At 44.9% G+C, this 21,346-nt stretch overlaps 2 protein-coding genes across 3 annotated transcripts; one reads left to right on the forward strand and one right to left on the reverse strand.

The window, feature by feature from the left end:
* Window positions 1-155: 155 nt before the first annotated feature.
* COQ10B (coenzyme Q10B) lies at window positions 156-12,319 on the forward strand. Its single transcript, XM_030453878.1, has 5 exons — window positions 156-269; window positions 2,997-3,143; window positions 4,585-4,777; window positions 7,140-7,241; window positions 10,017-12,319. The coding sequence occupies exons 1-5, from the start codon at window positions 181-183 to the stop codon at window positions 10,182-10,184; spliced, it is 699 nt and encodes a 232-aa protein (XP_030309738.1). The 5' UTR covers window positions 156-180; the 3' UTR covers window positions 10,185-12,319.
* Window positions 12,051-21,220, reverse strand: HSPD1 (heat shock protein family D (Hsp60) member 1). 2 transcript variants are annotated; one of them, XM_030453875.1, is made up of 12 exons: window positions 21,091-21,220; window positions 20,270-20,445; window positions 17,647-17,899; window positions 17,052-17,134; window positions 16,360-16,455; window positions 15,999-16,092; window positions 15,515-15,683; window positions 15,082-15,181; window positions 13,999-14,244; window positions 13,530-13,704; window positions 12,753-12,931; window positions 12,051-12,660 (listed from the first exon to the last, which is right to left on the reverse strand). In XM_030453875.1, exons 2-12 carry the CDS (start codon window positions 20,441-20,443, stop codon window positions 12,508-12,510), a joined length of 1,722 nt encoding a protein of 573 aa, XP_030309735.1. In that variant the 5' UTR covers window positions 20,444-20,445; window positions 21,091-21,220; the 3' UTR covers window positions 12,051-12,507. The 2 variants fall into 2 exon arrangements, with proteins under 2 accessions (XP_030309735.1, XP_030309736.1); XM_030453876.1 differs by lacking the exon at window positions 21,091-21,220 and adding an exon at window positions 20,512-20,516.
* Window positions 21,221-21,346: the final 126 nt, after the last annotated feature.

Below are 21,346 nucleotides of genomic sequence, written 5' to 3' on the forward strand. Positions count from 1 at the left end.
GCGCTGCCCTCCCGAGACTTATATAGAGAGCGCGCGGGTGGTGAGGGAGGGAGAGGCTCGCGCCGGCGGCTGAGCCAATCAGGAGCGGAGCTTCCCGCCCCGCCCGGCTCGAGCCCGCTCCGTCTCGTGACTCCCTCAGCGCCTCAGGGAGGGAAGGAGGGGGGGGGCACAGGGACCGCCATGGCGCGGAGCGGGCGGGCGCTGAGCAGGGCGCTGAACGCAGCCCTCGGTGCCACCGTCCCCACGCCGGACACCGCCGCTGCTGTCAGGTAAGCGGGATGTGGAGAAGGAGGAGGCCGAGTGACCGCGGAGGGGTTGCTGACAGGCGCGATCCCCAGCGTTGGGGACGGAGGGAAGAGGCGCGGGACAGCCCGCTCGCCTCAGGGAGCTGCGGGCTCCTGTCAGGGCGGGCGGGAGAAGAGGCGGCTCTGAGCTGGTTCTTCGCCTCTTCTGTGCTGGAGCTTCTCCTGTAACTCTGGTCGACCCGTGAAAAAAAACGAGTGAGAAGCCGGTATGGTTTTTGCGCTTCAGGTTAAGGCAAGAAGTCCCGCATCCCCCAGGTGAAAGGGTGATTTGAAAATCATGACAGAAAAGGGGAAAAAAGTTCACCTTTTACTACAGTTCTGGAAGGGCTGCTGAGTTTCTGTGTGAAATCCAAAGCCTTACTGCCATAAAAACAGTGAAAAAGTAGAATAGAGATTGGTTCAAGATGTCAAATTCCAAGCAGGCATTTGACATCATCCTTCCTGTGTATAAACTGTGTATAAACCCATTTCTTCCCCTCTATCCCTTGTGCTTTAATCTTGGGGATGTGTTTGGATTGCTGAAACAGTTTAAACAGCTAATTTAGAAGCAATTCATTAGAGCCTTGAATAGAGAGCAAAATCAGTCACAGGGAAGGGTGTTCAGTATAAGGAAACTCATTTAGTAATTAGAAAGTTAGAAAACATTTCTACTGTCAGCTGCAAGAAACCTTACTGTGGCTGAGAAGCAGACTTCAAGGACTTGGGTGGTAAATCACTCAGCCTGGGCTCATTCAGACTGAGATGCTAAGGAGGACACTTGTTTGACACATTCATTTCTGGGGATGTGAAGAGCTGGTGACAAAGAATTTTAATGAGATCAACTCACGGGTCATAAAATGGGCAGCAAAATGTCCCCAACCTCATGGAAGCAAGAGCTGGGATAACAGGAAACACAGTTGCCCTGGCAGTCTTTATAGTCAGGAGTTTGAGATGCCTCTTTTTGAATAATATGTTAAGTCTTCAGGCTTAGAAAATGCTGTGGCCATCAAAAATAGGCACTGAATATAGATTGCTTATGCATCTATACCATCCACCAGAAAATGCTTCCCTGTCAGGTCATGGAATTCAGGTGACACTCTGGTCAGTGCCCCAAATGTTTAGAGAGAAAACAGTGAGTGGCAGGAATTGAATGATGCCAGTAAGAGCTGTGTGGGTGTGTTACTGTCAGAGGACAAATCCAGAGGTTTCTCTGAATTCTACTGGGGACCTGGCTTTTCTTCTGTGGCCTTGGTCAGGTCCACAAAAACACGTGTGACATTCCCCTAGATGTGATTTCTTGGAGAGGTACTCTGGCCTGAACGAGGACCCAGCCCAGCATATGGTCACAGCAGCTGTTTTTCTTCAGATAAAATCAGGAGAGAGATGAAGTCTCACTGTGTTTGTAAGCATTACAGCCTCTCTTAACCTTGCCTTCTCTGAAAGACAAGATCATTGTGCAAAGGACATTGCTTTACAACAGCTAAAAGATTATTGGGAGAGATTTGTTTTTCAGCCTTGTGGCTGAAACCAGTCTTGATAAAACTGTATGAAACAATACACTGGCACAGTATTACAGCAAAAAACAAACCAAGAGAAGGAACCTGGCAACTTGTTTGGACTGGGTATTGACCTCAGGTGGAGAAAGTAATTTAAATTAGCTCTCCAGAATGAGGTCTGAACATTTGAATACTTTCTATGTATCTGGCAGAGGCAGCTACAATGTGCTGGCACCCTTCCAGCCTCTCTGTAAAAAGTGCTTTTCCTTAATAGTCTTGGCCAGTCTGTGTGGAAAAACACCAGACTAGATCCACATCTCTTGAGATAGTTGCAAACATTTGCAGAGTTCGTTGTCCAGGGTCTTTTAAATTTGACCTGCAGTCCTGATCATTTAATAAGAGAAAGGACAATAAATGACCCAGATTGGTGTTTAACTTGTATTTGGAGATTCACTGACAGCAAATAGCAGCATTTTTAACTCCCTGGTGCCCAAACCCAGAGCTTTTGAAATAACATTTTATGCCTGCACTGACTTGATCTGGACAAAACCAATAATACAGCAGAAGAGACCTATTAGTGACAGTGATTATTTGTTAGATTTTATCTTAGATGTTCACAGAGAACACTGAGGTGCAACCTTTGAACTAGTGGTGTTTTTAAAGGTCATTTGTTAAGTTTTTAACTAGCAAGCATTGTGACCAAGGTTTTGTATGATTTTTTATGAAGGAAATTTTGAAAGCTGGGTAAGCCATGCACTTTGTGACAGGACCTTTAAAGTGAAACTGTCCTTTTAAGGGATTATAGCAGAGGGATTACAGCAGAGTTCATCTTGGTATCTGCAACTGGAACCTTCTCTTCTTTGCAATCCAGAAGTGTAAAGGTTTGCAGACTATGCCTTGATTTTGCTGTTAAGAAAGCCTGTTCTGCTAATTAAGTGCATATGAGACCTGGATGTGAACTCAGGCTGCCACAAAGCCAATGTTTAATAAAAATCTTTTTTCTGTTCTCATCACTGGGGGCTCTTTTTGGTTTCTCCTAAGGGGAGGGTTAGGAGGGGGGAGAAGTCTCTCTCTTGTTTTTAACAGTTCCTATGAGCTTCTGTTTTCCCATCTGAAGCTGACATTTTCTAGAATGTTGCAAAACAAATTGTCTCACCTGATGTGTCACTCATTTTGCTGATAGGAAACACATCTAAAAGCATTTTCTCTGTTTCAGGCACTTGGCTTCTTGTGGAATTCTGATGACCAGAATTTCTCCTTTGCAAGTACCCCTCGTGAGCCACACCTTTTCAAGGTCTTTCTTTGACATAGCTGCACCACTAGTAAATAAAAGAAAAGAATATTCTGAAAGAAGAATTATAGGGTTTGTATAGAAGAGTGGAAAGATTCTTTACATGGTTACCAATCTTGTGTTTGCTGTGATTAATCCAAAATAGAAGAAGTTCAAAGACTGTGCATCCCTTGAGACACACGTTGCTGTGACTCTGCCCAGCTGGAGTCTAGAAAGGAGTTTTGGCTTTCAGATTTTGTAGACACCAGGCTTTTCCACTCTGGAATGAAGCATAAAAACGTAGAAACCAAATCCCCTTGCTCAACAGAAAGAAATAGCAGAAATAATCCTTGTATTCCGTGACAAAAAGAAAATAACCCTGATAGGGAAAAAACCACTATCAATTTAATCTGGTGAAATGGCAATAAACCAACAGATGTGAAAATCTCTCAGTTTGTTCCCTTCTGTCCCAAGTACATGCTAATGTTTGCACTTGCATTCTACTGTACTTTTCAGTACTCAAGACTTTCTTCTTTCCTTAAAAGAAGGGAGATAATTTGTAGTGGATGAAGAAACCTCAGCACATTGAAAAAGATTCTGAAACCCTGTTTGGCTTAACTCTGGTGGGAAAACTCCAGTTAACTGGATGAGACTGGGCTCTGTCTCCCCAGTCTCTGGTCCACAGGGGAACAATGTGTTTATTAGCATAATTTAATGTGTTAAGATCCAATTATGTGATATTTGCAACTGCAACAGTTTTTGCACAGTCACATTAAAAAAAAAAAGACTTTATCCAAAAGTGCTCACTGTTGAACATATGCTTCATTCTAGACACAGATGGAATTAAGCCTGTGCTTCACTTCTTCTCCGAGGCAGAACTAAACATTGACACTTGTAGCTATGTCACACTTTGCCACCTTAGCAGAGAACCCACTACAATGTTGCCACCAAATCCTTTCACATGATTTCAATGTCCTGCTGGAGCAGGGGGATGGACAAGAGGCCCTCCAGAGGCCCTTCCAACCCAATTCTGGGTTTCTTCACTGAATTTTTATTATTTTTAATTCAGCTTTTTTATTTGGGCTGAAACTAGGAAAGTTGTGTTCCTCTCTTTAAACCTTCTGAAACAGAGGACTTTATCACTTTCTTGGTAGCCATGAAATGTGGATTCTTTTTGTGGAACGTCCAAGCCCTACCTGAAAGAGGGCACAAATGTACCAGAAAAACTATTTTTCTACTTGAAATAAATGCATATTTTCCTGATACTGCAGCAAGCAGCAGACACCAGTGTTCACTAACTTTACTGCTGGGTGCTGCATGGTGTTTTGCTTCCTTATGGAAAGACTTTTACCAGTTTATTACTTTTTTCTCCTAATGACCAAAGCTGCATTGTTCATTTCCAAAACCAGCCGGTGGGACCACACGTTCACCTTCCAAACTACCTATGCCATCTATGCCACCTTTGGTACTTTTAAATACTGAGCTTGAAGTTTAAATACCTTGTGAAAGGTGATGTTCATGTTTCTGTTTGCAGGTATTCCATGCAGGAAATGTATGAAGTTGTTGCTCTTGTGGAGAATTACAAACTATTTGTTCCCTGGTGTAAGAAGTCAGAGGTGTTATCGAAGCGCTCCGGGTACTGCAAAGCACGGCTAGAAATAGGGTTCCCTCCTGTAGTGGAGAAGTATACATCACTGGTTACCCTTGTGAGACCACATTTAGTTAAGGTAACTAGTTTTTCTCTTTTTTTTTAATTAGCTGTAACTTCCTGTAGCTTTGTTTGTTGAAATACCACTGTCCCGGGAAGGTCTTGCATCAAAAGGAAGCTGATGCTGCAAGTGCTTTGTGTGGCTCAAAACTTGTGTGACTTTAAAGACTTGACTGCTGAGAATTTGAATGTGCTGTTAAAACACATAAATGGCAGGGAGCAGAAATTGCTTTTTTCCTCTTCCTGGAGAGACTAGCAGCCATTAATCAAGCTACACTTTTTTTTGTTAAAATCTTGCCCAAGCCTTTCTAAATGCAAAGTTAATACTGACAAAAAAGACTTGGACAACTTCTGGTGCCTTAGCAAAACTGTGTCATTACTTTTCTTCCGACAATGATACCAAGCAAGTATGAGATGTGTCAAGTGCAGGATCTCCTAAAGAACCTGTTATTCAGTGAACTGATGTGAAGACAGGAGAGGAGATTTAAAGCCAATTTTTTAGAAATCATTTGTTCAGAAAAGAAGTGGTTGTGTTTCTCCTCCTTTCAGATTTTCAAAAGCAATAATCAGAAATGTCAAGGGAGACATTTTAACTGATATCTGGATCTCCCTGTTCCTCCCTTCACGTGGCAGATATCCTGACTCTTTCTTGGACTAAGAAGTGGAATGACAAGGGTTGATTGCTGCTGAAGATAATTGTTTGGATATCCTGTTTCACTGTTCTTTTCTAGGCTTCCCCTTAAGAACACAAAACAGGAACTGGGTTTCTTAAGTACAGGGGAGAGACAGGGATTGGAAAGGGAATATGCAAAGTGCCTTTACTCAAGGTACTTACTAATTCAGGAAAGAAAACAAATAATCCCTTCTCTCTTTATTATCAGTGTTGAGTAGCTACAAAGCTATTTTATTTACATGCTGACTGCTTTCCCTTTCTACTCTTCCCTTCCAAGAGTGGTTTTTTCCTTTCACATGGCTATCAGATTGACTTAACATTTTTTTTCCTCTCGTTCACTCCAAAGAGGATTTCTTGTCTCAGACAAGACCAGGAAGGTGGTGAGGACAGCTCTTCCTATAGGTTTCCTCCTCCCAGACTTATTTGCCGTTTCTCTCCTGGGATTATTTTGTGTTCTTAGACTATTTCAAAGATCACCCTGGGCAAAGGCAGCATGCATGGTCATCTAGTGTAGTGGGCTGCTGGTGCTGACAAAATGAGCAGGGATTTATTCCTTATGGGAGCAGTGATTAAGCAGGGGAAAAAGCAGATTGGTAGCAGCAGCTCTTGCTGCAGAAGAAATCATGGAGTGAGTTTGCTACTTACAAGGTTGGAAGCAAGGGGACACATTGGCTATTTTCCCAATCTTCCTGCCCTTTTGGCAGCAGCAGGAAAAGCAAACCCTGCTCTTCCCGTCTGATCTTCTCTCTGATCTTCCCTTTTCTGTTGCAGAAGTAGCAAGGTGCTGGACCTCATTCCTGGGCTGAAAAATGTAGTGTTTTTGGGATGCTGAGTAGTCTTTGAGGGCTTTCAAACCACAAGCAACACTTCTTCACCACGGGTAGTCTTGTTGGAGCAGAGCTGCTTGTTGTTACAGCAAGACCTGTAAAAAAGGAGTTAAAAAAGTTACAGAAATTCTCCCTAGAAATTTGACTGAGATGACATGTTTGGTTAATTTAAATATTCTTCTTCCAGTCTTTTTCCATTATAAAAACAGCCATACAGAATTAGGCATGTGTGCTGGAAGCAAAACGAGGGAAAATAAGGACCTTTTTGTAATGAAAATTCTCCAAATACTTTGTTTTACAGGAGCACTGTATGCAAGCACTCCTCAAGTGTTAATAGCACCTGGCTTGCTGGCCACTAAAAGTCAACATATAAGTTGACTATGAAGTTGAGTGCACAATCCTCCTGATTTCATAGCAGCTTTTGATCACAACAGCATCTTGATGTTTAAAGTTTGCCTTTAATCAGGTTTGCTTTGATGTTAAGCAGTCCTACAGCCCAATAGTCCTACAGTCTATATATCAGTATATAAAACATTCTAGACATATGATAGGAAAAAAAAACAAACCACAAACACAACAACACACAAACCAAGCCAGTTATTACCCATATCCTTTGCTTAAAACAGCATTAGCATTATTTTGGTGCCCTATGCATAAGGCTAGAGATCTGTTTCATTTTTCCTTTCCTTTCAACAGCACTCAATGACCTTGCCATACATGACACTGCCAATAGGACCTTACACTGGCTGCACTATAAGAATCATTTCAGCTATGCTGTGACCTTCACCCTTTAATAAAATGCAAATGCAAACCTCAGAAATATCAAGTTGTCAAACCTGTAAAAGCCTAATTACAGACTGACTTTTTCAACTTCCTCCCAGGCATCCTGCACGGATGGAAAACTCTTCAATCACTTGGAAACAGTGTGGCGTTTCAGCCCAGGCATCCCTGGCTACCCAAGGACATGCACATTGGATTTTTCTGTAAGTACTCAGACCACCACATGCAAGGAACAGGGGGTTTTTTATTATTTTTTTTTTTTAATAGCTGCTATTAATTTATTTTTAAACATATATGCATGGAAACCAAGTCAGCTTTAGACACTACTACTATAAAAAAACAAACTGCAAGCTTCACCACATGGAAACCACTACAATATCCTCTAGAGACAGCAGTCCTGAGGTGTCCACCTGTCACCAAACACTTTAGGGATTGTTATCTCTTGCCACACAGTTCTAAACATGCTGAAGTTTTTAGTCGGATACAGAGGGAAAAACACTAAACTGTTATTTTCCTTAATTTACAAACTACATGTTCTTGGCACCAGGAAGTTGGTGTCCCATCTATCCTGCTTGGCCTGCTGTGTGGTAAATTTATTTTCCTGGCTTCAGTTTTTTACTCTTTCATGTGTTTTAAGCCTTGCTCCATCCACCTGTCATAAGGGTATAATTTTAAGGGGTTTATATTTTTGCTGTCTTTCCACTCTGTGATACCACTGTAGCTCAAGTCTATTGGTCTTTAAATCCAGTATCTGATTTAGCCTGTTACTCCCAGCCAAGTTGCTTTCCACTCAAGTTACAGCTTTTCCATTTTTTTTTCCCCATTTAGTCTGTCACCACATTTTTTTCTTACATTTTACAGCCTCTTAATGATGCTACCTGCATCATTAAGAGCAGGTAGCTAAGCTGGGGTCCAGGACAGGTTACAAAGGAACAAAGAAATGAGTTATCTTGCTGCCATCTGCTGGGACATCCTGCTTTAAAAATTACCTTCTCTACATGGGGAAAAAAGTGCTTTTGGAGATTATGTAACCTGGCACATGGCTCCCATTGGGTTAAATAACTTTCAGCTTGTTGCTCTATTGCACTTCATACATTTCAACAGTAAAAGTGGATCTGTGGGCACCCAAAAAACCCCAACAAACATCTCATGGGATTTGCCAACGATGTTTGAATGTTGTTTGGTCATTTTATTTTAATTTCCCCAGGTAAGTGCCACTTCCTGCTACTGACTGGTCCATAAGGCAGCTTCTAATTCAAGCCATAAATGAGTTGAGAAAACCTGAATTAAGCAACTGTTTAAACCCTATAATCCTGAGTTTGTGAGGAAAACATTGTCTCATTCCCACCCATGCTCCCTGCCTCCTAGGACACCTTTTTACAGTTTAGGTCAAGGACTTCAGCTAAAGGGAATAAAAACTGGACTTAAAATGGACATTTTTCACCATCTGGGAGAAACACTATGAATATTTGTTACTGCTTACCCCTTCCTGAGGCAGCTGGGCAGGGGCTGCCTCAAAGGCAAACCTGGGAGGACTCTTGCTAGGGACTGATCTGGTGCATCAGTTGCCTCCAGTTGTGCAGATGGGGATGAAAATCACACCACCCGTCTCAGATCACACTGCACAGCTACAGACATTGAAGGGAACACTCCAACAACACCTGTTTGCTTTAGAAAATATCTGAGCTTTGGGTTATGCTGCTTCCCACAAGGTACTGAACAACACCATTTTTATAAGATTTGTAGGTTTATACTGTACCTGGAGTTTTCAGGTGGTTACTGACCATGAAGCCCAACTCTGCAGAACCCCACGTGCTCCAAATGACAGCTCTCAGGCTTCCAAAAGGCACATTAATTTTACTGATGCCTGAGGGCAAGCAAATGTAAATGAAGCTACACCTGGATTAGCATCCAAGTAGTTTAATTACTTCTGGTTCCAGTTAATGTGCACTACTCATAAGAGAGCAGCTGTACTTGCTCCCATTCGGCATTTAATTGGCCAGTTTGTCAGGAATGACTCAAGTACCTAAATCTCAATCCAGGAGACAAGCTCTAGCAGGAGTGATGATAAAATCACAAAAGGGCAACCTGCTTCTGTTCCTGAAACTTCTGTCATCATTTCAGGAAGCTGTGCACTTCAAAACGAAGCCATTCCATAGCCTTAGGGAATGTTACTTCACTAGACTGAAGGCCAGCACAGCACAAAAAGCATCTTTAGTGCTATTTGAGAGAAAAGTCACCTTTTCTTTTGAGGGTGGAGAAAGTGAACTTCCTGCAGCCCTGCCCTAACCAACTGCTGCAGTCACTTGAGTTTACCTGCAAAATTCAGGAGCTAAAAGAAAATCTCAGCATTCTGAGCAGTGGAGTAGGAGGCCCAGGAGCTGTGTACAGAGGACATCTCCAGTGTGTCAGGACAGAGGAGGCCAAACAGGAGGGGTGCAGGTAGGGGATGCAGCAACCAAGAGCAAATTTGTACCTTAAAGTCAGTAAATTTGTACTTGTTTGAACAGATGGTGGAGAGAATGAATTAAAAAGTTGGTAATTCCAAGGTGCTTTTAAATACCTCAGGGGTTTGCTTCCAGCTTACCTGCAAGCCTGCTGTCTCACCACACAGAATTTTCTTCAACCAACTTTGGCCCCACAGGTGATTTCTGTGTGACAAGTAACTGAAGTTATTGTTTGTCAATAGGTTTTGATTATCCAAAATATTTTATGTCTGTTTTCTGATGCACCTTTTATTAGGTAAAAACCTGCTAGTTTAGATAAGGGGAAATTATTACTTCAGAGAACAAAATAACTTCTCATTGAAGAATCTGACCAAGGAAGGCTTTTTCTTCACAGACACACTCACCCTTAAGCTCAGTTTGAAGTTCTTACTTGCAGACCTGTGGGGAATCTTTCATGAACTTGCCTGTTCACAGTAGCATTTTACCAGAGCTGTAGATATGGGGAAAATTCTTCTCTATTTTCTTAACCAGGTTTCTTTTGAATTTCGGTCACTTCTGCACTCCAAACTTGCCACACTGTTTTTTGATGAAGTGGTCAAGCAGATGGTAGCTGCCTTTCAAAGAAGAGCATCCAAACTCCATGGCCCAGAAACCAGCATTCCTCGGGAGCTGATGTTCCATCAAATCCATCAAACATAAAAAGGAAAATTCAAACCACTTGTGTTACAAACCCTCCATGGGCACCAGGAGTGCTGTGCTCCTCCTCTGGGGGGCATCTGTTGCCTACCTGAGCTTCGTGAGCAAGTCCATGCTGTACAAAACACAACTTTTCAGCCAGATGCACACAGAACCCTTCAAGCTTCAACCAAGAACAACTTCAGGTGTTCCCAGCATCAGGCAGTGGGCAGCTCCTGCAATACAAAGTATCTCAGGCTGCCCTTCAGTAACTCCACAAATGGTTTCTGTAATCACAGGGAAAGTTCTGCACTTATCTAAGTTTGGGGTTTTTTCAGTATTGTAACATATTAACTGAAGTTTAAATTATTAGTTGCAACTGAGCAGCATCAGCTGGGCCAGCACTGGCCGAGCTCACATGGTGGCTTTGGGGGGTACAAACAGTTCCTCAGGCATTGCCTCCCAAGTGCTTTCAATCCAAATGAACCACAAGGACCAGGCAGGAGCTTACTGACCAGTAACTGCAGGAGAAAAAACCCAACAGCCTGAAAACTCCTGACTTTTCAGAAATTAATTGTAAATTCTCTAAGCAGCTTGGGCTATAGCCCCTGGGCTGAGCTGTCAGGGCTCTGGCCACAGAGGAATTCCTAGAATATTTGGCAGGCTACACTTGCAGCCCTGCCTTTTTTTTGGAACTGTTACACATTGGGTTAGGTCAGGGCAGATACATCTCACCCAAGGCAAAGCTGCAAGTTCCAACACAACTTTCAACCAAGTAATTGTTACCTCTCTAAGAACCAGGTCTGGGATACACAAGGGGAGCAAGAAACAAAGTGTCTTCCCTTACTGCAGACAAGCACACCCAAGGCCAGTTGTCATTCACACACAAAACTGAGCCTCAGTTCTTAGGGTTCTTTCAGTACCATTCCAACACTAAATACTTTTCAGTAATTCCATAATAAACTCCCTTTCCAGACTCTGAGGGAATGTGAAAAGGTTTGCAGGGGGTTTAAATCCTGTCTCTATGCTGCCGTGGTTACCAGATAAATAGATACCTTGCTGAAATGAAGCTTCAGGTCAGGTGTTGAATGTTGTCCTTTCTCCAAAGCATTCAATCTCCACATGCCTCCTTCAGAAGGGTTTCAGACTATTTAGGTATTTTCCAGAAAGAGCAATTGAAATTCCAGGCGTGCTACCTGTGAAGGATAAAGGCAGGAAGCTGGGGAAGGTGACAGCTGGATTGAGAGGTCAGTTCCACAGCACTGAGCTGTAGAGGAGCTTTGTTTGTTGAGACAGTTGGAGATAAACAGACAAGTTTGGAAACACCTTTGAAGTTGGGAAAGCAAGAGTTTCCATAAGGCTTTCCACATGGATTTTATTAGCTGCACACAGCAGGTATCAAACAAAAATTACATTTTTGAGGGCAAGGCTGACTTTAGAGCACAGTAATAGAAAACCAAACCCTGGGAGCCCATGACTTTACAGCTGGAAGTCTCAAGGCAAGGTGGCAACCACTAACTACAGCTGAACAACAGGAGGATTTTAAAACCCCACAGCTTCATCTCAGCAAAGATGACTTACCTGTTCCATACCCTCAGGGCACTTTCTCTCCTGGTGTACTCTGTAGGATGTGTTGGGCCTGTTCCACAAGACAAGCCCTGTGGACAGGGCAAAATAAAGCTCAGCGCAGGTGCCTTAGTTCCACAGCATGGTTTAAGTACTTGAAAGAACCACAGTGCCAGTTCAGCTTTGGTATTTCTTAACAAAATTCATCTATTTGAGAAACATTCTAAACCAAGGAATGTTTCCTGGTGGACCTGAGAAACAGGAGGAGGCTGTCAGGGATCCCCCCTGACTAGGGCTTTGTGTGCAGATGAATAAGGTGATACATTTCATAACTTTTGAGCAGTTTGTTTTATTACATAAAGGTCACAGAACTGCATTATTTGCCTACTTTGTACATAATTGTCTAGTCTCACGCACAGTGGCTTCCAAGTTCTTCCTAGTACTGGCAAGCACCAAAGATATTCTGTTTCAGAATTCAAGTGCCTTAATTAAGTTTCAATCAGGGCCTTGGTGGATGGATCTTGCACCCAGTTTTATCAGGAATGTACAAATGTCTTTATTCAAAAAATACAAAATAAATTATCTGTAGGCATGGACAATGACTGTAAACAATTACACGTGTGTTAAATGAAATCCAGTAACTGATGGTTACAGTGATTCTTTTCAACACCAGCCTCACTTCAGTCACTATCCACCCTCCTGCACTGACACTTGAAGGTGTTGGAGTCAGAAGTGTCAGTCTCAGACAGCACAGCTCATGATGCCTCCCTCTCCTGGGAATTTAGAACATGCCACCTCCCATCCCTCCTCCCATCCCACCCATCCCTCCCATCGCAGGCTCCTTCTCTTCTTTAGGAATTTCAGTCACCACTGCTTCTGCTGTTGATAAGAGAGAGGCAACCCCTGCAGCATCCATCAGAGCAGTTCTCACAACCTAAAAATAGGGAAGAAATAGCTTAGTACCTGCTGACTGTCACATGAGCTGGGCAGGAGGAGGGCTGAGAAATGAAGAATACTTTAGGTTACCTTCGTCGGGTCAATGATTCCTTTTTCTACCATATTTACAAAGTCCCCAAGCATTGCATCATAGCCAACTTCTGATGGACTCTGCATGATTTTTTCCACTATTAGTGATCCTTCAACACCTGCATTCTTTGCAATGGTCATTGCTGGGATTTTCAGTGTTCTCTTAATTATTTCAATGCCTGCAAGAAAAAAAAGTTGTTAAGAATTACACTTTGCACACACTGCTCCTGCTGCCAAGCTGTGCCTTCACGTGCTGCCATGATATAAAAAAATGGAGAACCTGAGCATGAACAGAAGCTGTTTTTATCAGTTCCAGGGGAAAGCAGCTCTCTGCTACTGGACAATTATAAACATGTGAAATCTTTGCAGGGTATTCACACACTTTTTAGTTATACTTGTGCAGAATGCAGTAAGGAGTACAACGACTGTAACGTGCCATAAAGCCTCTTCTCATTTGACTTGCCAGTCATTGTCAGACTGTGTGCCTGTCTGCAATGGCTCCAACAGCCAACTCGACTCCTCTAGTAACAGTTGGCAGCTCTTTGCAGAGGGAACTGCTGCCTGATTGCTCCTGGTTCTTCCACACCCACACTGGGGATGGGGTGACAGCTGGGAAAAGCAGAGCCTGCCGTGCCAAGGGGGATGATCCGAGGCTCTCAAGATGAAGTAACTCAACACTCACAGAAAGAAACCATTATTTTCACCTTTACAAAGCCTCGGGATGGAAGAAATCCTCTTCTAAACCCTTCCACACACCTGTTTGGGTGCTTTACTCACCAATTTTCTGATCTTCATTGGCTGGAGCTAAGGCATCTAAGGCTGGAATGCAGCGGAGCAGGGCGCAGCCCCCGCCCGGCACGATGCCCTCCTCCACCGCAGCGCGGGTGGCGTTCAGGGCATCAGTCACTCGGTCCTTCTTCTCGTTCACTTCCACGTCACTCGTGCCACCAACCTGCCAGGAGCAAGCCACAGGTCAGCGTTGGCACAAGAAACCAAGGTGGGAGAGCAACTGCTGGCTACACGACTGCTGCTGCCAAGTTGAACAGCCAGATCCAGCCTCGGAGTGAGCAGCAAACCCGTGCCCTCCCATCCTGTACCTCGGCCCTCAGAAGCCCAAATAAAGGGTTTGTGGTGATTATTTAGCACAGTAAGAAGCCAAGCTCCCTGCCTAAACCAACTGCAGCAGTGAGTTAGACAGCAATAAAGAGCTGTTCCTGCCCTTTTCCCAAGAGGTGTAACTTCTCACCTTCAGTACTGCTACTCCATCAGAGAGCTTGGCCAATCGCTCGTTCAGTTTCTCTTTCTCGTATTCACTGGTGGTAACTTCCAGCTGCTCAATTATTTCCTGAATCCGTTTCTCAATCTGAGCCTTTTCACCCTTGCCCTTTAGCAGCATGGTGTCATCTTTTGTCACAATGACCTCCCCAACTTTGCCAAAGTCGTGAGGCTGAACATCTTCCACATTTAGGCTCAAACCCTCTTCTCCAAACACCTGAAAGAAATTATGCCAAAAGCTGGAAGTCACACCTTCTCCAAACATTAACTTATCATCACACTACTGCAGCTGGATAAAACTCTTCCCATCTCCTAAGAGAGCCCAGGAATGCAGGGACCTGTCACAGATTGGCCCTGAGGGAATAGCTACATCCATGACTGACCAATGTACCCGATTCCAAGTGCCTGGAACGTAGAATTTCATTAAGACTCCTCCTTGTATTTTGAAAAGTTCTGAGTATTTGCAATAAAACTACTTCAGAACAGAGTGTGCAGGGGTTCTGCACTCTATTTAGGTTAAAAAGCAAGCTTTATTTCAATAACTACTTTTGGATCCCAGTATTGTGTTATGATTGTTTAAGTGCATATAAAAAAAAGAACAGCACAAAAGGCTACTAATTTACACATCAAGAGAGGAGTATAAAAGGAAATAATCCAGTCTATTCCAATTCTATTTGCTATACTTGTGTGGGCAACTATGAAATGGTGTTTTGTATGGCAGCAAAGAAGCTTCACTATTTTTAAGAAATTTCAATTCTTCCATCCCCTTAAGACCCTAAATGGTGCAAGGAAATGATAACTGCAGTCAGACACAAGGACACATTACTGCTGGCTGGTGAGGGATGTATTACAAGCCAGCAGCAGTACCTGCAGCCAAAAAAAAGCCCCCCAAACTTACAAAGATTCAAATCTGAGTTGCTGTTACATTTTTGCAAAAACAAGACCCAGCCTCCAACAGAAAATACAAGTTATGGACATAATATACATTGTTTTCTCCCCTAAGTGCCACGACCATTTCTTAGAGCAAAGAGCAAATCAAAACATTATTACTTACAGCACCACCAGTAGCAATTGCCATATCCTTTAGCTGGTTTTTCCTGTTGTCACCAAAACCTGGTGCTTTTACAGCAACAACCTGAAGACCAACCTTCAGTCTGAGGAGAAGAATTCAGAAAGCAACGTTCCACATGAGTTCAGAAAACAAGTTTCATTATTACAATTATTTTAGTATAAGCTCTTGCAATCAAGAGACCTTCAGGAACTGAGCAAAACTGCTCAAAAAGGTGGTTAGGAAACAACTGAAATTGTGTCCAAACTGATGTGAAGCTACAGACAGGAGCTGCTGTGTCTCTGGTGCCCTTTAAGAGACCAGACAGTGCTGCCCTGTAGCAAATTCAGATACCTGCTGTTGTGTGTACTCCTTTAAATGGATAAAAACAGCCACAAAAGAGCAGGATGCATTTAAAAACATGGATTTTAAGCCTCACCTGTTCAAGACTAGAGTGCTGAGGGCTTCTCCATCAACATCTTCAGCAATAATGACCAGAGGTTTGCGCTGAGCATTGGCAATTTCAAGGGCCGGGACTATGGACTGTACACTGGAAATCTTCTTTTCCGTGATTAAAACGTAAGCATCCTGGAATTCACATTTCTGTCCTGCAGAAACAACACACATTACCTGAACAATTCCAGGATAAAAAAACCTATCAAGCATTGCCTTAAACTTAAAGTGATACTTTGGAGGAACGGGTGTGTTCTACAACAGCATTTGAAAAAACAATAAGCACAAACTGTTTTTGCCAAGACTCCCCAGTTGGTTCTACAGGCTTCTGGAGTGTTGCAGGACACTGGTTTGGATGGGGAAGGACCCCCCTGTCCTAACACATTGTAACAGACTGGAAAAATCTTCCAACAGGTACTGCTGTTTCTAAGTTTCACTGTAAGGTGTGAGAGGTGTTACTGTTAACTCACCTTTGGTTGTATTAATAAAATAGGGAGAGATGTAGCCCCTGTCAAATTTCATTCCCTCAATGATTTCCAGTTCATCGTTGAGAGTTTTTCCATCCTGTTAAAATGCAAGAAAATCCACATTAAAGAACCCTGATTGTACCAAAAGTACAGTTTGAGCAGCACAAAGGGCTCCACACCACATCTCACCAAAATAAAGCCATTATAAGAGAGAAGAACAACAAAATCTTGATCTTAAGGAGCTAGAGAGGGAGGAATTATGGTGGAATACCACAGAAGAGGAGCAGCAGCTACACCACATGCCACAAAAAGTGGAAAAGGGGCAGTCACTTCACACTTAGTCCACAGGCTGGCCCGTTCTCACCTTGACAGTGATCACACCCTTTCTTCCAACTTTCTTCATTGCATCCGAGATGATATTGCCAATCTCCTGATCTCCATTTGCTGATATCGTGGCAACCTGAAACAGCAAGCCATGGGATTTCATTTCTCAACACAACAAAGTTGGTGTTTCCTCACCAAGAAAAAAATCAGAACAATCATTTTCAGGTCCCTCAAGCACAGGGCCAGACCCTGCATGCTCCTGTAGCACCCCCAAAGCATCAGCATCTGCAGCCACGAGGAGAAGCACACCAAGGACCCCCCAGCACACACCAAGGACCCCCCCAGACACACACACCAAGGACCCCCCAGCACACACCCGGTGTGCCCGAGACCCAGCAGAACCTCTGACAGCAGGTCAGCCCCATCCCCTAAGTCTGCCAACACCTCCCTGGCAGTTCTCCCCAAGTATGGAATTTTTTGTCAATTCGGAATGAAACCTGAAGATGAGGAAAGCTACCTACTTCTGAAGTAACTTCTAGAATCAAGGCAGAATACTGGGAATGGGAAGTAACTCAAGAAAATTAACATGTCACCATGAAGATCATTCAATGAAATATACTGAGCTTTGCTAAAGAAAAATACTCAGGCAACATAAAAGCACAATCTGACTCCACACAACTTTGTCTGACAAACAGGCATGTAACCTTGGTTTAATTTTTTTATTTTTGTTACCTGTGCAATTTCTTCTGGAGTTGTAACAGGCTTAGACAGCTTCTTCAGCTCAGCTATGACAGCATCAACTGCAAGCATCACCCCTAAAGATGAACAGAGCACTTGTGAGTGAACAAGGTCCAACAGCACAGAAAAAACCCAAACCACTAATAGGGGAAGTTCCAAACCAAAGTCCACATGGAAAAAATGGACCAAATCTGCAGGTTCCAAAACAAGAGCCTGGCAGTTCTAATTGTCATTTGTACACCTAGGGATCATTTTTTAGAATTGGTATTATCACACCCCTTCTGTCAGAATAAAAATATGATGGCAAGTTTCTTTACATGGCACCAGTAAATTTATATACTTGCTGTATGTTAAATGCAGACACTACATGGAGTTTACCTTGGTCAGATAAACAAGGTAACAGCATATGGAACAGTAAGCTGATTTTTTTTTTAAGTTATTAATTTAATATTAAAGTTCTCTGTGCCTTGTGCTTCATGTAAAGCTTCATGTGACCCTTCACAAAGATGGCAGCTCACTCAGGAAGCCAAATTTGGGGGATGTTGAAAAACTGATCAAACGTTTAAAACAAAGGAAAAAACCCAATTACCCCTCCTGATTTCTACTGGATTAGCTCCTTTGCTGATCTTCTCAAAGCCCTCCTTGGCAATGGCACGAGCAAGCACGGTGGCAGTGGTGGTACCATCTCCTGCTTCTTCATTTGTGTTGTTGGCAACATCTTGAACTAACTTGGCTCCAATATTTTTGTATTTGTCTTTTAAGTCGATTGACTTGGCTACTGTCACACCGTCCTTTGTCACTTTGGGGCTCCCCCAGCTCTGCTCAATAATAACTGTCCTGCCCTGGGGGGACAAAGATGAAATACTAAATCAATGCCACATAAACTGCAGCAAGATAACTCAGAGAGAGTTCAACTGGAGATTAAAATCCTTCTGAGCAGCCACAGCCCAACAGGAACATCCAGAGCTTTCAGCTGGGACTTTTTTCCAGCACACAGGTATCCCAGGTTCTGCAAATCTGGAAAAAAAAGGCTCAGAGGTTTCACAGAATGACACTTTATTTCTCAGCCAAAAAATGCTTCATACCACAGACTTGGGAGTCAGCAAGTGAAATAAAACTGGACTTAAGAAGAAATAATAATTTAAGAGATTCCCTCTAACGCTGATGTTTCCCCATAAAAGTAGAACTTTGCCAAATGTCCAACAAATAATTAGAATACGTTTATGTGACCGAAGAACAGTAACACGAAACATAATTAGTGGCATGTTCTGAAAAAGTAAATAAAAATCAGGCTCATGAACTTTACTAGTGGCAAGAATAGAGAATTCTGAGCAGATTTGTGCTGATGTGATGCAATAATTTCTCAAACACTGCAAGCTAACAAGCCATTCCCCTCTCAGCCTGTACTTGCATTGAATTAAAAAGCTGGATTTCTCCATGCAGCATGTCCAGACAGAGCTCATGTGGACTGCAGAAGGAACACAGAGCAGATGCATCTGCACAGGAGGACTGCTTGTTCCCAGATGCCTTGAATAGCTGCAGCAATTTATCACCTCCAGCTGGAGGCAGCAGAAATGCAAGGAACCCCCCGGGCTGGCTGCTGCCCTCAAACTCTTCAGCTGCATCTGCCTCAGCCACCGACCTGACCCGGGGGGGCTGCCATGTCCCAGGCTCTGCTGCAGCTGGAGCACAACCAGGGTGCAAAAGCAACCTGCAGCTTCAGGTGAAAGGGCTCACACGATTCTGACACAACAATTATGCCAAAACAATGCATAACCTGACTCCTTACAGCTCCTGCCTTGGACCTGCACTGGTAAAGGTGGTTCAAGAGGGAGAAAACCCTCTCTGGAGGATCCTCCTGAGCTCTTCATGTATTTTCTCCTTGTTTCCCTTAATTTTACATCTATTTCAACATGGCCTGAATTCCAAATGCTTGGAATTCAGTTGGTTGGTAGTGATGAGGAGAGCAGCCCACCAAAATCTACTTTTCTCTTAGATGCTAAAGGACTGCACTCCAAAAGAAAAACACCAGTAAATAAATAAACAAACAAGCACACATTCATTCTGAATGATCCTGCAGCACTCAGCCCAGTTCTGACAAAGCAATCAGCATGCTGGCAACAGTATCTAAAAATTGCGTGAGACTGCAAACCACGTTTCTTCAAACACAGAGCAAGGCCTGAAGGGATTTTCCTCTCCGGAGCATTATTGCCTAAAAACGCTGGGAGCAGAATCGGGCATTAGAGGACAACTCCTGAATTTCTACAAATTCAGAGGACATTGGAACTAAAAGCAGCATCAGAACTGCCCTTTAACCACTGCATTACAACTGTGCTCATGCATTCACAAAGTAGCCCTATCCAAATAAAATAAAATAAAATAAATAATAATAAAAAGTTAAATTAACTGACTACACTTTAACTTTGCTTCTTTATGGTAAAAGCCACAGCTTGCTCACACTGTTTCTTAGCCTTCACCTACTCAGCTTAAGGCATTTTTACCTTTAAATAAAGCTGACAGAGCACCAAAAGTACAAGAATGAATGAATATTAATTCACAGAACAGATATTCCTAAGAGCCCCCAGAAAAGTCTCTGCCTTACAGAGGAATCTCATTTCAAGCTTCACTGCACCTTGCATGACTGTGCAGAATACAGGAGCTGTTCTCCAAAAGACAAGGGATTTACCAAGAACCATGCACCACACTCTGCCCTAGGAGCACCAAAACGAACGCAGCTGCCACGGGATTTCACTTATTCCATTTCACAGTCATCCCAAACCCCCACGTTGCACTTTTAATGTTTCTTTCACCTTGTTAAAAGGTGAAGCTGCAAGCTGCAACTTGTAAAATATTAAAAAGCTCTATCACGTGCTAGTTAAAGCATCTCAGAATACAGTTAAATTATCTCCTCTCTTGTTAGCCCATCACCTCAGCCCTGCACAGCCCCTTAGCCCTCAGCTTGTCCCATGAGAACTGCTGTGACCCAATTCATTGTCCCTTGGTGCTGGGAAAACCACCACGGCCCGGGCCACCGAATCGAGCACGTGGCTGCCCGCAGCGCTCTGTCCATCCCGCCCCCCCCCCCCCCCCCCCCCCCGCACCTCGGTGCTGCGGAGCCGCAGAGGGTGACCCCGCAGCTCCACCGAGGGACAACCAGCACCGTGTTTAAGGGCAACAAATTATTAAAAAAAAAAATAAAATTGACGCGTTACCTTTGGGCCCATGGTGACAGCCACAGCATCCGCTAGGAGATCGACTCCCTGGAGCATCAGCGCCCTGGCATCCGCTCCGAACTTCACATCTTTGGCGTAGGCCCGGGTGAGGTGCGGGGCGAGCGCTCCGTTCACCGGCCTGAGCTGGCGGAGGACTGCGGGTAAGCGGAGCATGTCTGAAGGAACGAGACGAACCCGAACGGAACCATTACGGTCACGCACGGCCACTGCGACTGCCGAACCGGCGGGCAGGTACCGCGGAGCGCGGGCCCGACGCGGCACCACGAGGTACTGCGGGGAGCGGGCCCGCCCGAGCCTCTTCACACCGAGACGCGGCGGCCGCGGTTACCGCTTCTGAGCCACCCATGGGCGAGGCCTCCGGGCCCGCTCGGACCCCTGGGAGAACCGAGGCGGCGGTGGGAGGGGGGGTCCCGGGTTCGGTTGGAGGGGGGTACGGCGGTCCCGTTCCGTTCCGTTCCGTTCCCTCAGGACAGGCGCAGCAAGGTCACGCGCCGCCCGCCCCCTGCCGCCGCCCGCGTGCGCTGCACCCCCCGGGGCCGCGTGCCCACACCGCCCCCCCCCCTTGTGCCCCCTCACGGCTCCCCCCCACCCCCCCCAACTTCGGCCCCCTCCCCCCTCAGCACCGCGGGCGCGTGGCCGCGCCTCAACGGCCGGAGCGCGCGCCTCGTCCGTTAAGCGCGCGGTCAGCCCCGCGGCACCAACGGCCCCGAACCGCGACACGTAGCGCAGGGATTGCACCGAACCAGGACGGACCGAATCGAATCGAACCGCACCGGGTAGGGTGGTGTCGCCGCGCTCACCTGCGGGCAGCGCTGTGGAGAGCAGCAGAAGGGCCTCCGCCGTCCGGACTGGCAGCTGAGCGCGGAGGTCTGCGCGCAGGAGCGGGAAGGCGCTGGGCACTCACTGCCTCCGCCCCGCCCCCGCCAGGCGCCGGCCCATGTGGGGCTCCGCACCGCCCGGCCCGGGAACCAGCATACCGCACCGGCCCCGCCCCCCCGGCAGGAGGCAGGCCGCGCCCCGCCGCTGAGACGCCTGCGGAGTCCGGGAGGCCGCCGC

The sequence above is a fragment of the Calypte anna genome, chromosome 7 (assembly GCF_003957555.1).
Source record: "Calypte anna isolate BGI_N300 chromosome 7, bCalAnn1_v1.p, whole genome shotgun sequence".
In the NCBI taxonomy this organism is placed as follows: domain Eukaryota; kingdom Metazoa; phylum Chordata; class Aves; order Apodiformes; family Trochilidae; genus Calypte; species Calypte anna.